We start from the raw sequence: 15,516 nt of genomic DNA, 5'->3' as shown, positions 1-15,516 counted from the left end.
AAACTTATATACTGTAATAAATGCATGAAGAGTAATTAATATCGGATAAACTATAGAACGGATTCCTGTTTGAATGCCCACAATTCTGTGATCCACGAAAATATTTTGAGATTCGTACGAGCGCGTTAGAATACATTTGCATTTGCAATTTTTGCATAACCATAACAGCCGAGTACGGAAACCTCGGCATCCGCGTAAGAAGATGATATTTCTTGGCAATTGAAAAGGCAACTTTAAGTCAGTATCCTTTAATTGGAATACGTGGACATGCACAAGCTGTGTAATTTGCAATCGTAATCGTAAATTAGGGACTTTGTTGATATGGATTCAAAACAATGAAATTAACGCTTGCCGATGGTGGAAGGTTTGGGGAAGGGTGCAGTATTGTCAATTACTGTGACCTGTGACAGCTGCGGTTTATAATTTCTCATAAATTTCCACGACTAAGATAATTGCACTGGAAAATTGTAAAACATTCACTTATTAGTTATTTGACCTAGAACCTGCACACGATGAACTTTCGATTCAATAATCAATTTCAAAGTAATTTCTTATTTGGTTGCAAGTTTGCAATTATATGCAGCATGTGAAACATTGCAATAGTATTCCAAATGAAATTAGGTCAAAGTTCTTTAGGGAGGGTGCAAAGTAGTGAAATATTAACGTACTTTCTTATTTTAATAAATTAATGCTTTTCTGGATCGAATGCCGTTGGGCTCATCAAATTTGGTGCAGTATTAGTGCCTTAAGGGTCATCCCGTGTGTCAGATCCGAGGAATCGATTTTGCTTTGGCATTACTTGTATCTAGATATAGTGTTGAATGTATAGGCAAAGTGATTTTTTGATATTCGGAGTCGCTTGGAAATTACAGTGTTAAACAGGTAAAATGTAACATGCCAGGTTTTTGTTGATCGCCGTAAAAAATTTATCGTTTCTTCAAGAAACCAAAGGTTTATGGAGTAGGTATAACAGATTAATGTTTAGTTAAGATTTTATGGTTGAAAATTGCATTCTACTTTTTAAATGCGTTTTTCTCGAAACTGCATGTTGAAAATTTTTTGCCACGATAGACTAAAATCTATCCTACAAAATTTTTTTAAATTTTCACGACTTATTCAGAACATATTTCTACGGTCCGCAAACTAAGATAATTGCGATTCATCTGGTAGTTTTTTTTTATTCATAAAAGAAGCCTGGAAAAAACACGAAAATTCACAAAAAAAATTTATTAAGGCGCCAAAAATTTACTTTTCAATATTTTTTAATAATCTTAGTTTGCGGACTGTGGTTAAGTCCACGATGTCAATCGCCTTCATTCATCAGAGATGGCGAATGTTGCATTTCTGAGATAGTCCTGAAGGCAGAGCATACCTTAGGGCACTCCTTTTGCATAGAACATAATTGTGGCTCTCCCACGTTTGGCATCATCCTTGCCATCGCCATACTAGCAGTGAATGACTTGTTGCAAACATACTGCACGTGTTTCTTATAGCTGAGCTTCCTGTCTATCACCACCCCCAAGTATTTGATGGTCGGCTTGGAAGTGATGATATGATTCCCGATTCTAATACAGGCGTAATTTCCCTTCCGGTATTTAATGATGAGGACCGCTTCTGTTTTTTCCTACGCAAGTGCCAGACCAAAGCTCTCTAGCCAACTTTTACCAGCACTGATTGCCTCGCTTAAGTATAACTCAGCATCTACGAGATGCTTTGCGACAACAACCAGCGCTATGTCGTCAGCGTAACCCACCACTGTGGCTTCTTCCGGAAGGGGAAGATTATGCATATCGTTGTACATGATGTTCCACAGTAGTGGGCCCAATACGGAGCCCTGCGGGACACCCGCGGAAGCAACGTACTCTTGGGGTCCATCATCAGTGTCATACCAGAGCTACCTTTCAGTTAAATAACTATCGACGATAGCATCGAGAGAGGCGGGAATATCAACCTTCGCTAGGGATTTGCATATTTACTGGTACTACCCTTTCCGTGAATTCCATCTTCGATCAAGCCACAGTAATCAATTTGATGACACCAAAGGTTGATCTGTCTTTACGGAACCCATACTGTCGATCGGAAAGCCGCCTTGGCTCTCAACAACCAGGAATAATCTATTTTAGATTACCCACTCTAACATTCTAAACCTTCTCCTCCGACATTTTATTCTTTAATCCAATTTTCCCAGAATTAAAACACAATTTCATTTTTTCTGTGATAAAAATTTGTGAACATCATTTTATTCTAGCTACTCAATTTGTGGTAGTTATAGTAGGTTAGAGAGATTCGTTATCGTGACTGGATGTCGGATACCGGTCGACTCAGCTGTAAATGAATCATCATCATCATCAACGGCGCAATAACCTGTATCCGGTCTAGGCCTGCTTTAATAAGGAACTCCAGACATCCCGGTTTTGCGCCGAGGTCCACTAATTCGATATCCCTAAAAGCTGTCTGGCGTCCTGACCCAAGCCATCGTTCCATCTTAGGCAGGGTCTGCCTTGTCTTCTTTTTCTACCATAGATATTGCCCCTATAGACTTTCCGGGCTGGATCATCCTCATCCATACGGATTAAGCGACCCGTCCAGCGTAACCTATTGAGCCAGATTTTCTCCACAGCCTGCCGGTCATGGTATCGCTCATAGATTTCGTCATTGTGTAGGCTACGGAATTGTTCATCCTTATGTAGAGGCCAAAAATTCTTCGGAGGATTGTTCTCTCGAACTCGGCCAAGAGTTCGCAATTTTTCTTGCGCAGAACCCAAGTTTCCGAGGAATACATGAGGACTGGCAAGATCATAGTCTTGTATAGTAATAGCTTCGACCCTATGGTGAGACGTTTCGAACAGAACAGTTTTTGTAAACTGAAACTGTTGGCTGACAACAACCGTGCGCGGATTTCATCATCATTGATATGCAGCCCAAGATCTCGCGCCAATCACCGTCTGCTCGATCTGGCTATGCTATCATAGGCTGCTTTAAAGTCAATGAATAGATAGTACAATTGGTGTCCATATTCCAACAGTTTTTCCATCGCTTGCCGCAGAGAGAAAATCTGATCTGTTGCTGATTTGCCTAGAGTGAAGCCTCTTTGGTATGGGCCTATGATGTTCTGGGCATATGGGGCTATCCGGCCTAGCAAGATAGCGGAGAATATCTTATAGATGGTACTCAGCAACGTGATACCTCTATAATTGCTGCACTGTGTGATATCCCCCTTTTTATGACAGATAATGCCTCTTTGCCAATCGTCAGGCATTGATTCGCTATCCCATATCTTGAGCACAAGTTGATGAACCACTTGGTGTAACTGGTCGCCTCCATATTTAACCAATTCCGCTGTAATTCCATCGGCTCCTGGCGACTTATGATTTTTTAGCCGATGAATTGTACGGACTGTTTCTCCTAAACTTGGTGGCAGTATTGGGCCGTCGTTTGTTCATTTGTTGATGATTCATCTCCAGGTCCTCTGTTGACTGCAGTTATCGTGGCATCCATTTCCCTCTTATTTGTGTTGCGGAGGGCTGTGTTGTGGATGGCTTCAGTGTTAGCTCTCACCTGATTGTCAGAGGGGATTCTAGGTGGTGTTGTTATTCGAGCTCGGAGCACCATGCCAACGAGATAGTGATCCGAGTCTATATTGGCTCCCTATATGTTCTGACATTTTTTAAGGCTGAGAGGTGGCGGCGTTAGATCAACACGTGGTCAATTTGGTTGAAAGTGGTCCCGTCTAGAGAGGCCCATGTATGTTTGTAAATGAACACCTGAATCAAATTAGGATAATGATCTCAATATTGATCACATTGCCTACTACAGTCTATTGTAGTGTACCGTTCCAGTCTTGAATGAAGTACTCTACCACATTTCAAGGCTCTGATCCAATATGGATTTTTGCACCAACGATTATTGTTATTATAGTACGTTAAATGGAAAAGACATAAAACGGGTAGAAAGCCTTCATAATAACTCTTAAATAATCCATATAATTGATTTCCGTTAACTTTGATTGAGAAAGACCATCAACATTTTCATGTAAATATTACGAATTTGTAAGAACAGTGGCAAAAGTTAAATTAATAGAAAGCGCTTACCAATAATTTTTTTTTTAAATCTGTTAATTGTATCACTTGCAAAATGCATTTATTGGTCGTTTTTTTAACTCACTTATCTTTTTTAACATTTATTGAATTTTAAATGAAGAAAGCACATTAAAAATTCATTTTAATATTAAATACGTTTCCTATCCCTCTTGGTAACTAAGTTGTTACGTGTTGGCACACTAGAAACAAGATTCCCTTCATTGCGCTTTTGAACTCTTCACTGTTGTTAAAATGGCGGCAATCGTCGTAAGTGTCCTGAACCATGATGTCTTATAGATTTTCTATTAGGTATACGTCAGAAAAAGGTGAAGACCAATCTTGAATAGATCTTTAATTAGCGGCAAGTTAGTCTTTCATAGTCCGCGACATATGAGCTGGCGCATTATCATGCATAAAAATTAGCTAATCCGAACGCTAGCAGTTCGGCGAAATGATGGCCGCGGCTCTTGTTTTTCAAATATGATCTCCCTATCTGGACGAAGAGATTTTACTCACGTGCCTAGGCCCAATATTCAAAAACCAAGTTCACCCAGAGTAAACTGCTCTGTGAAGTCTCGAGGGGGATTAATAACACCGAAAATATCATCACCAAAGGAACTAAACTGTTAAACGACCTGATAAAGGAAGGTACAAAAATCACAAAAAATAAACCTTAGAGAGGTCAGACCAAAATCAATTTCGATTAAATGCATGATTCTTAATATTCATATTCCTTTCTTACTTTCTTTCTTTTCTTAATTGGCATGACATCTTTATCGTGTTTTTTCTTTACTTATTTTTGTTGTTTGTACCCAAAATTTTTATTATAAAAATATTAAATTTGGAAAGAATATAGTCGTTCATAACCCTTACTATATCTAATAATCTTAATAATTAAAAACAAATGCAATTATGACTATTATATATGTAAATTTGGTATAAATAGATTTTTTTGGTTATTATCCAAATTTTCAAACATTTCCAAGCATTTTCAATAAATTACGTGACCATACCATCGAACACACGTCTCTCGCAATTTTTCCACGATCGGTGCAAATGCATATCGATCGCGGATATTCTTATTTCGGATATGGTCAAAACGTGTCACGCCACTAGACCAACGAACAATTTTGGCCTCCTTTACCACAAGATGCCGTTCATTGTCTTTTATGGTCGGCCAAAACTCAGAACCACAAAGGGCGATAGCGTGCACAACACTGCGGTAAATTTTAGATTTGAGACATTCGTTGATACGTAGATCACAAAGGACTGGGGGAGTTGTGGAACGCCACTTCATCCAGCTTGCGTTAATGCGTGAAGCAATTTCATAACGCAGCGTTGACTCGAGGTATTTAAATCGCTCAGTTCTGGGCAGATCACTGCCGCTGACAGTGATTGTGCCTGTTTCATGGGGATCGGTCGTCAAAAATTCAGTTTTGTTTAGGTTCAATCTGAGACCGTGTTGCATGAAGCGATCATTCAATTTTTGGAGACGTTGCTCGAGATCAATTTTGCTATCAGATGCTAAGAAAACATCATCTGCATGAAGCAGTGTGTAGGGCGCTGGACGTTGCATATCCCGTGTGACGGTGTCCATAACAAGAACAGAGAGGAGTGGTGAGGGGGCGCTTGCTTGATGAACACCAGCAGAGACACGAAGTGATTTTGATACACCCCTCATACATCGAACTTTGCTTTTCGGATCGTGGTAGAGCAATTGAACCCAGCGCACGAGTTATGCAGGTACTAAGTGTAAAGCATACCAGATGAGTTCGTGTGGGACACGGTCAAACGCTTTCTCTAGATCCAGAAATGCAATTTAAAGAGAGCGATGTTTTTCACGGTATTTCTCCATGACTAACCGCGCAGCGTGTATTGCGTAAGTAGTTCCACCATTTTTGACAAATCCGGCTTGATTCACGGTTATTTCAACGATTTCGCGAATACGGTTGTCAAGAATGCGTTCAAAAGTCTTGATGGTATGGTTTTCCATATTCTAACAGTGGTACTTTCTTGCTAGTGAGATGGTGTTCTACCTTCCTGAATAACCCGATTAAAGAGTTCACTGAGCCAGAGTATTGGGTCCCAGCTCTTCGCTTTCCAGCCTTCAGATGCGATGTCGTCAGGTCCTGTGCTTTCCCCGATTTCATTCGTTTTATTACTTCCTTGACTTCAGTTGCACAATCATTGCAGACCATCGGGTTTGTTGCAGAGCGCAGATATCAATGCGCCTTTTCCAAAGGTCTCTTGCGAGTTCCTCGGTCTTTCCAGGTAGGGTGCCTACATTTAGCGTGTAGACACGTGTTTGTTTTGCTCGGACTAACTTGCTTACGTGCCGACGCCGTGCATGGGTCAAGAGCGTTTGTTCATTTCTTGACAGGGCCGGGGCTTTGACTGGTGGACGCCGTAACATTTTTCCGAGGCTAGTTGCTCAATCCGATCATCTTGTTTCTAACGATATTGCATTTTTTGGTAGGCATTTAATTTTTTTGGTCGGGCTCTCGCCGTCCCTGTCATCAATAGAGAACAGGTAGGATTTAGCATAGTGGAATAACTCCAACTATCCTCTATTTATCTCTTTCCCTGGTTTCACCATTTTATTTTAGTTTTACTGAGGATAGTACAAAGTCCGTTGCCTCAAACCCTTCTCCTTTACCTGGGCTTGGGACCAGCATACTATGTTAATAGCATGGCGGAGTTAAAATCCGAATAAAATAAAACCACTATTTGAAACTCAAATGATTTTTGTAAAGAACGCAGAATTCGACTGCAAAATTAACGTATCCGCGTTCTTTGATATAATAATGATAAGATTCCTCAGGTGGTTGTGAAGATCTAAGCTTTATCTCCAGGACTTCTGGAGCTTCATAACATATATGTTACGAAGGATAATGTTATGGATGACTTCAGAATCATTCTCACCTGACTGTTAGAGGGAATTCGAGGAGGTGCTGCAATTTGAGTCCGGAGCACTATGACAATAAGATAATCATCTCAGCCTGTATTGACCAAGGCTGGGAAATGCCGTCGCTCGATTAGCACTTAGTGAATTTAGTTGGCCAGGCGTACGTTTATTTGTGGAGCTCTTTCCGCGCAAATAAGGTATTTCCATCGAGCATTTCATGTGACTTTGCTAGTTGGATAATCTGCAATGTGTGCTTATTGATAATTTTGTAAATGCTGTGGGAGCCGACGTATTGCGTAAAAAAGAGCTTCATCCCTAATTGATTACTGAGAACAGCGTTTTTTTTTGCTGACTAGGAAATCTACTCCCAGCACATGGTTTACTAGCTGGCTGCAATAATACTTGGTTTAGTGACTATTTTCTAGAAAACCGGTCCCTATTCAATTCATATATTTGAGATAGGATATCGACTAGCTGTTTAGCAGCTTCTATTCTGTACATGAATCCCAAGTTCCATAGGAACTTGAATCGTTTGTCTACTTTCGATGCAAGGTTCGTCAGTATAAAATCTACCAAGTCCGAAGTTCCTTTCATGCCTCCGCAACATGTAGTTTTCCATATAGCGTTGTCCGCCCTACCCAACTCCTAACTTGGAGGACCAGTTGGTACAATTTGTCTCGTTTTTTAGCGCGGCAGACTCACGTTTATCCTTCTCTGTCTGCAGTTGTAAAATTTGCAATTTTCCACGGCTTCGTATGACTATGGACATTACTGTAGCAAATTTGAAAAGTTTACTACCTCACTCTTCTTTCCAGCAAACTTGACCTCGATCCTCCACAAAAACAACTTTGTCTGCGAACTTAATTTTCATGTGCATGCAAAATGCTAGAACTACACATGTTCAGGAGAAAGTTTCTTCAGTAAATTCCTTAGATGGTTAGATCTATAATTTTCTGTGCCAATTATTTATTTACCTCATTGGCATTGACTTCTCTTGCGTGGCTCATAACTTTTATTTTCTTTTTAGTATCTAATTGACTTCAGTACTTACAGAATGGAAAATGTTGGCACTTATCGCGGTTTGAAGCAAATTCACTTGGTTTGGAGAATATTGTGTTTAGGTCCTTGGACCAAGTTCATTAAGTGTTATTATGTTTATATGAGTTTCACCCTGGGTCTGAATATATTCTTAATATTAGCGATAACATTGGATGTTGTATTCTGTGGAGAAGTCAAGTGCATTCTTAATAATATTTAAGTATTTAACCAATAATAAATACATATATTATAATAAACATTTATAAGGCGCTTTTATCCATTTGGCTGTATAGTTTAAATATTCACAAGAAAAACTGACTTGTATTGTTGCTTCTCAAACGTTAGAGGCAGAAAAGATGTCTCACTTCATTTGTTTCTTTTCTGCCCCTAACTCATGGCACACTTTTCTCGCCGGTCCTCCACTCCCGTGTCATGCTCCGCAAAGTGGATAGATCCGCGCCATCTATTCGTTCGCACTCGCAACATTCGAAATAAATTTCGAATGCCGCGAATCCTGCCGCGCCACATCACTCCGCCCCCAGATGAAACCTAGGGGTTTCGGCGACTGATCCCCGAACTTCGTTCGCCGTTAATCCACAAAGCGGACACGACGTTGCTTCGGGGCGCACACGGGTTTCAGCCTGGACAAAGAGACCGCCTTTTTGTGACCACCGATCTCGAGCTGGAAGAAATGTTCTCCCCGCTCGAGAACGCGGTACGGGCCCTCATATGGAGGCTGCAGCGGCTTCCGGACGGCATCCGTCCTGATCAGCACGTGCGTGCATGTGTCCAGTTCCTTGGGCGAACAAGCAGGTATGGACGAGTGTCGAGAGGGTGGTGGCGCTTTGATGCGTCGGAGATTGTCCCTCAGCAGACGCACCAACCCCGACTCCGTGAGACCCGATCTCTTGTCGAAGACCGGATCGCTTGGGAGTCTTGGGTTCTCCCCGTAAACCAGCTCCGCGGGGCTGGCAGCAAATTCCTCTCGGCGGGTTGTTCGAAGGCCGAGTAGGACGAGAGGCAAGACTTGAGTCCAGGACGGGTCGTCGCGTGCCATAATGGCGGCTTTCAGCGTCCGGTGCCAACGTTCTAGCATCCCATTGGATTGCGGGTGGTATGCAGTAGTCCGCTGGCGTTTAAAACCAAGGAGTTTGCCTAACTCGGAGAAAAGGGTGGACTCAAATTGCATTCCCTGGTCAGTGATGACCACTGCAGGGACGCCAAAGCGAGGTATCCACTCTCGACAGAGGGCTTCAGCACATGATTGCGCCGTAATGTCTTTCAGAGGTATTGCCTCAGGCCACCGCGTGAACCTGTCGATGATTGTGAGGCAATACTTATAACCGTGCGAGTCTCGCAAAGGCCCTATTATGTCGAGGTGTATGGTGTGGAAACGCTTGGTAGTGCGGGGGAATGAGCCCACTTCTTTCCTTACATGCCTGGAGACCTTACACTTTTGGCATGCGATGCACTCTCTGGCCCAGGAATTGATATCCTTGTTCATGAAGGGCCAGAAGTATTTTCCGGTGACTAACCGGTTTGTTGTCCTGATGCCGGGGTGCGCCAAGTCGTGAACTGTGTGGAACACTTCCTTGCGAAATGTGGCCGGAATGTATGGCCGAGGTCCCTTTTCCGAGTCTTCGCAGCAGAGCGAGAGGTTTGAGCCGAAGATGGGCAACTCCCGAAATTTGTATTTGGGGTTGGACTTGAGGCTCTGAAGTGCTGCGTCATCCACTTGCGCCTTGGCAATAGCCGAGAAATCGAGTGAGGCGGAGATGTTAACTTCGGAGACACGAGACAAAGCGTCAGCAACAATGTTGTCCTTCCCGGACACGTGCTGGATGTCTGACGTGAACTGGCTTATGAAGCTCAGGTGTCGAAGCTGATGAGGGGACGCTTTGTCGGGCTTCTGTTTCAAAGCGAACGTGAGAGGCTTATGGTCCGTAAACACTGTGAACGGCCTGCCTTCTAGGGAGAAACGGAAGTATTTGATGGACAGGTATGCGGCGAGCAGTTCGCGATCGTAGGTGCTGTAGTTCCGTTGAGCAGGATTCAACTGCTTCGAGAAGAAGCTCAACGGCTGCCAAACTTGGTCCACCTTTTGGTGAAGGGCAGCACCTACTGCGATGTCAGAGGCATCAACAAAAACGGCTAGGGGTGCATCTTGCAGAGGGAATGCCAAGAGTGTAGCGTCAGCCAGTTGTTGACGGGATTTGTCAAACGCGCAGATAGCCTCTTCAGACCACACGATCTCTCGTGTGTCCTTAGTTTTGGGGCCAGACAAGTACGCGTTCAAAATGGACTGGAGATGGGCGGCCTTGGGCAGGAAACGACGGTAGAAGTAGAAGCATGCCCAAGAACCTCCTCAACTCCCTCACTGTCTTTGGACGCGGGAAGCTTGTTATCGCTTGCACCTTGTCTGGGTCGGGCTGTATTCCTTCAGGGGAAATGAAATGGCCGAGGAATCTCACCTGTTGTTGAAGGAATTTGCATTTCTCAACGTTTAGGACTAAACCGGCCTCAAGGAGACGTTGAAAAATGCACTCGAGATGGGCTAAGTGCTCAGACTCAGTGGAAGAAGCGACCAAAACATCATCCAAATATACGAAACAGAACTCGAGGTTTCGCAGGACTGAGTGAATGAACCTTTGAAAGGTTTGCGCCGCATTGCACAATCCGAAAGTCATCCGGGTGAACTCGAAGAGTCCAAAGGGTGTGCATCTTGCCGTCTTTGGAATGTCTTCAGGAGCTACTGGGATTTGGTGATAAGCCTTGGTTAAGTCCAAGGTCGAAAAGATGCGGCAATTCGCGAGGTGATGCGCAAAGTCGTGGATGAGTGGAATTGGATATCGGTCAGGAACAGTCTGTGCATTTAGCCTTCTGTAATCCCCACATGGGCGCCATTCGCCGTTTGGCTTAGGGACCATATGCAGTGGGGAAGACCAACAGCTGTTTGAGGGCCTGCAGATACCCTGTTGAACGAGTTGTTCAAACTCTTTCCGTGCAATTGCCAGTTTCTGAGATGGTAGAGGACGCACCTTCGAGAAGATCGGGGAACCAGTAGTGATAATGTGGTGCTGCACATTGTGCTTCACTGGTTTGGAGAGACTACACTTGGTAGTAATCTGGCTGAACTTTTGGAGAAGTGCCCGAACACGAGAGTCGGTAATGTCTTCTAAAAGAACGGAAAGATTATTGCCTGGGTGAGATACCATATGTCCCGACGAATTAAGGTTGGTCGTGGAATCTATAAGAGACTTGTTTTGCAAGTCCACCAGCAATCCATAGTGACACAGGAAGTCTGCGCCTAGTATGGGGAAGCTGACATCCGCCAGGATGAAACGCCACGAAAACGTCCTACGCAAGCCAAGACTCACGTCCACTTGCCTATACCCGTACGTGTTTATGCGGGAGGAATTTGCTGCCGCAAGTTTGAGCGGTTGAGGGAAAAGTTGATGTTGCCGAGGTACGGGAAGAACCGAAACCTCCGCACCAGTATCGATGAGGTAGCTGCGCCCGCTGAGGGGGTCGAAAATAGTTAGGCGACGTGGCGCTGCGTTCTGGGTGGCCGCCGCCAAGACCCCCCGCGGACCTAGTTTTTTGCGGTAGGAGAGAATCTACAAGGTAGCGTACATCTTGTCGCTTTATCCCCGAATCTGCGGTGGTACCAGCAAATCCCTTGGTCCGTGGACTGTCTTGACGACCTGCTACCTGATCGCCCTTTTCGGGTGGCAGACCGCGAGCGTGCTCGCGATCTGGCGCCCGAACGCTGAGCGTCCAACGTCGCCCGCATCTCGGCCACACTGGCTGTTAAAGCGGCTATCTCGCGCCTCAAGTCACCCACCTCATCCGACGGTGGTTGAACGGCCGCCAAGGTTGGGCGTACGTACACCTTCTGCACCTGGTCGGCCGTCGCTGCCAGTTCCTCCAAGGAACCGGAGACGCAAGCGAGGATCGCCTGGGTGCCCTCCGGGAGCCGACGCAGCCAGAGCGACTTGATCAGGTCGTCGCCGATCTTACTCCCACCCAATTGCCTCATTTCACGAAGCAATTGGCTGGGAGTTCGATCACCCAACGTTAAACCCGCCAGCAAGTGGTCTAATTTTGCCGACTCGCTTGCCGACAGGCGCCTGATCAACTCGCTCTTGAGCTGCACGTACGATGTCGACTTCACTACGTCGGACACCAGAAGTATGGACTCTTCGTCCAGGCCGACCACCGCGTAGTTGAAACGGGTCGCGTCCGATGTGATGCCGGACATTTGGAACTGTGCTTCCACAGCTCGGGGTTCCGCCGCCAAAACGGAGGAACGCGTACGGCGAGGGCGGTCACTTGCGGGTCCGATGGGCCTGCTGCGTCTTTATTGTCAAACGACATTTTTCTTACCGAGAAGTACGAGATTGAAATGCAAACGCGGTGAGTTTATACTGAAACGGCAGGCCGCACCCACAAATGCACGCACGAAACGAGAACAAACGACGACCGAAGCGGACGCTCTCCAGCGCAGACCAAAAACACCACCAATGAAATGGAGAACTCGCGATGCTAAACACCTTCACGCCGTCTCTTGCAGCGGTTTCAATTTTTATTACAACTTTTAATATATTGAACAATTAGTGCGAATAGCGCACAACTAATGCTAACAATAATTTCACTTAAGTATAACTTTCAAGCCGAGCTGGGGTCCTCCTCGACGGCGGCGCTGGTCGAATTTGTCGGCTGTAGCTGCGGCGTTGGCGGTGCTGGGGACGTCCGTTTGCTGCTGTTGTTGATCGTTGTGGAGTTTTCTTATTCTTCAGCAACGTCGACTTCCTTGGAATCTCTTATTTTTCTTCGCTGTCTTTTTGCCCTTTTCCACCATTCTTGTACGTATGAGTTGTCTGTTCTGCTGCAGAAAAAATCTTGGCTCGTCTTTGATGGGAAGATATTTTACTTTGTGGCTTTTCGCGTGAAATAAAGCGAGGATTTCAACAAGGAGTTTATGGCAGCTTAATTCTCCATTAAAATTGTCATTGCTATTCCGGGGATGATATTTTGCGATGTCTTAGCCGAGGAAAAATGGTTGGTTTATTCTGGGGTTAGAAATTATTGGAAGATATCCCAAAATGACGACGGCAATGACGCGGCCACTGACTGCGAGGAGACCGGGCGGTTGTTCAACTTATCCTTTCCGAACGCTGCAGCGCCAAATTGCTCTGAACATGCTCGCTGGCTGGACTCTGCACAATTCTGATTTTCCGGATTTATTATTTTTACGTCATTAATCCGACCACACACATTGGCGGCGATGGCGGACAATTTGTCACTTTTTTAATATCGGGGTCACCAATTAAGTATTTAACCAATAATAAATTCATTTGGCTGTATAGTTTAAATATTCACAAGAAAAACTGAACTTAATTTATAAGGCGCTTTTATCCGTTGGCTGTATAGTTTAAATATTCACAAGAAAAACTGACTTGTATTGTTGCTTCTCAAACGTTAGAGGCAGAAAAGATGTCTCACTTCATTTGTTTCTTTTCTGCCCCTAACTCATGGCACACTTTTCTCGCCGGTCCTCCACTCCCGTGTCATGCTCCGCAAAGTGGATAGATCCGCGCCATCTATTCGTTCGCACTCGCAACATTCGAAATAAATTTCGAATGCCGCGAATCCTGCCGCGCCACAATATGTCGTATTACCTCGCTGTCTTATGCAAAGTCATTCAATATTTGGTGACGCTTTTGGTTCGCAAGAAGTTGTTTCAAGTGGACAACTTATTTCATATTCTAGACGAAAATGTGGTTTTACCGGAAGATCAAATAGTCGCAAAGCAAGCAATTGAAAAAGGCCAGCGAATATTCAAATATTTCTTCACTGCCTGCTTATTTTCCATATATTGCAAAATAGTGGGTTTTCTTTTCACTTCAGGCCGAGTACCGATATTACCGTTATGGTCTCCATTTGAACAGTACATTGTTATGAAATTCCTGTATGATTGTATTATTGCACATATGATAGTACTTGAAACTGTTTCCAACGACATGTACCCGCCCATATGTTTTCTATTGTTGAACGCACATTTAAAAATTCTGTCTCAACAATTATTGCGCTTCGGTTATGAGGAAAGAGAACATCCTACTCAATCAAATATCCCTACCCTTGTTGAACATCACATCACCATTTTAAAGTGAGTATTCTTGGTTTAGTATGAAATGAAATCTAGTTCCCATGGAAAAAACTAGGAACGAAACCAATTTGCGCACTCATCCTTTCATTTTAGGATTTATAAAATTTTAGATGAAACAATCCCGAAAATGTTTTTTGTGGAACTTCTGATTGCTAGTATTCTACTCTGCACTTCAATTACATCTATCGTCACTAATAGTCTGGAACCCTCGGACTTAATTTTCACTGTTGGATTAACTTTCATACTTCTGTTTCAAATTTTACCAATTTGCATTCTTGCTCATCAGTTCCAATCGTTGAGTGACGAACTTGCAGATGCAGCATATGCCAGTAATTGGCCTGATCAGGATCGTGCCTTCAGACGTGCGATTCTCTAAATTATGCAGAGGGCACAAAACTGTAAACCGATCGTAGTATGTGGAATAGTGCCGATAAACTTGCCGACTTTTCTCAGTGTAAATGAATGTGAAAGACATAATTATTGATTAGAAATAATTCTTATTTGATATTTCAGATTGTACGATACGCCTACTCTTTCTCGGCAATTTACAGTATGATGAATTAACGAAAACGTGAAGAAGCCATCATGGATATTAATTTGGGATAGGATAGCACATGAATTGAAAGTTATTTTCAGATATTTTGTGACGATTACTTAACTATGTTCTGTATTCACATTAGTAGATTGTTAGAATTACATTCACATTTGCAAATAAAATTCCCAAAACTAAGAGTTCGAGACTATTCATTCAACCTTCCAAATATGAAAGGCAAATGAGGTTGCCATAAACCGGATCAGTATTCTACAATTATTAGGTTGTTGCATATGAAATGACAGATTTGGCAATCAAGGGAAATTAGGTGCGATTTTGCTATATCAAACCACCACCAGTTGGCGCTGTTGGTGTCGGATAATGAAGTATAAATACTCCTACATTTAATCAAGGAGTCATTTCAGTTTTGACCATCGTTGTGATAACAATGAATAAAAAGCAAAAAAGGATGGAAAGGAGCCAAGAATGTATACTTTTTCTGTATAAGTTCAAACTCGGTCACAAAGCAGCGGAGGCGACCATTAACAGCGTATTTGGAGGTAATACGGTAAGCGAACGAACCACACTGCGCTAGTTCGAAAAATTCCGGTCAGGCGACGTAAACCTTTAAAGTGAGCCACGTGGACATCCAGGACCATCGATTGATAACGACGAGCTGCTTTTGCTAGTTGAATCCGAAACACGTTAGTCTGTGAGAGACATTGCAGAGAAACTGGGCGTACCCTATTCGACAGTTTCCTGGTACTTGCAACAACGTGGAAAGGTGAAAAAG

The 15,516-nt window shown here is 43.6% G+C and overlaps 2 protein-coding genes across 2 annotated transcripts in view; both read left to right on the top strand.

Annotated features, from left to right (window-relative positions):
• The window catches only part of LOC119655692 (odorant receptor 22b-like), a 153,498-nt gene that overhangs the window by 43,589 nt on the left and 94,393 nt on the right, over positions 1 to 15,516 (top strand). The gene's annotated exons all lie outside the window — the stretch shown is intronic.
• LOC119655685 (odorant receptor 33a-like) lies at positions 8,032 to 14,903 on the top strand. The gene is made up of 4 exons (XM_038061690.1): positions 8,032 to 8,238; positions 13,694 to 14,191; positions 14,285 to 14,645; positions 14,705 to 14,903. The coding sequence occupies exons 1-3, from the start codon at positions 8,039 to 8,041 to the stop codon at positions 14,565 to 14,567; spliced, it is 981 nt and encodes a 326-aa protein (XP_037917618.1). The 5' UTR covers positions 8,032 to 8,038; the 3' UTR covers positions 14,568 to 14,645; positions 14,705 to 14,903.

This window comes from Hermetia illucens, chromosome 1, assembly GCF_905115235.1.
Source record: "Hermetia illucens chromosome 1, iHerIll2.2.curated.20191125, whole genome shotgun sequence".
Lineage (NCBI taxonomy): Eukaryota > Metazoa > Arthropoda > Insecta > Diptera > Stratiomyidae > Hermetia > Hermetia illucens.
Note: the sequence above shows the minus strand (reverse complement) of the source record. Positions and strands in the feature narration are given on the sequence as shown.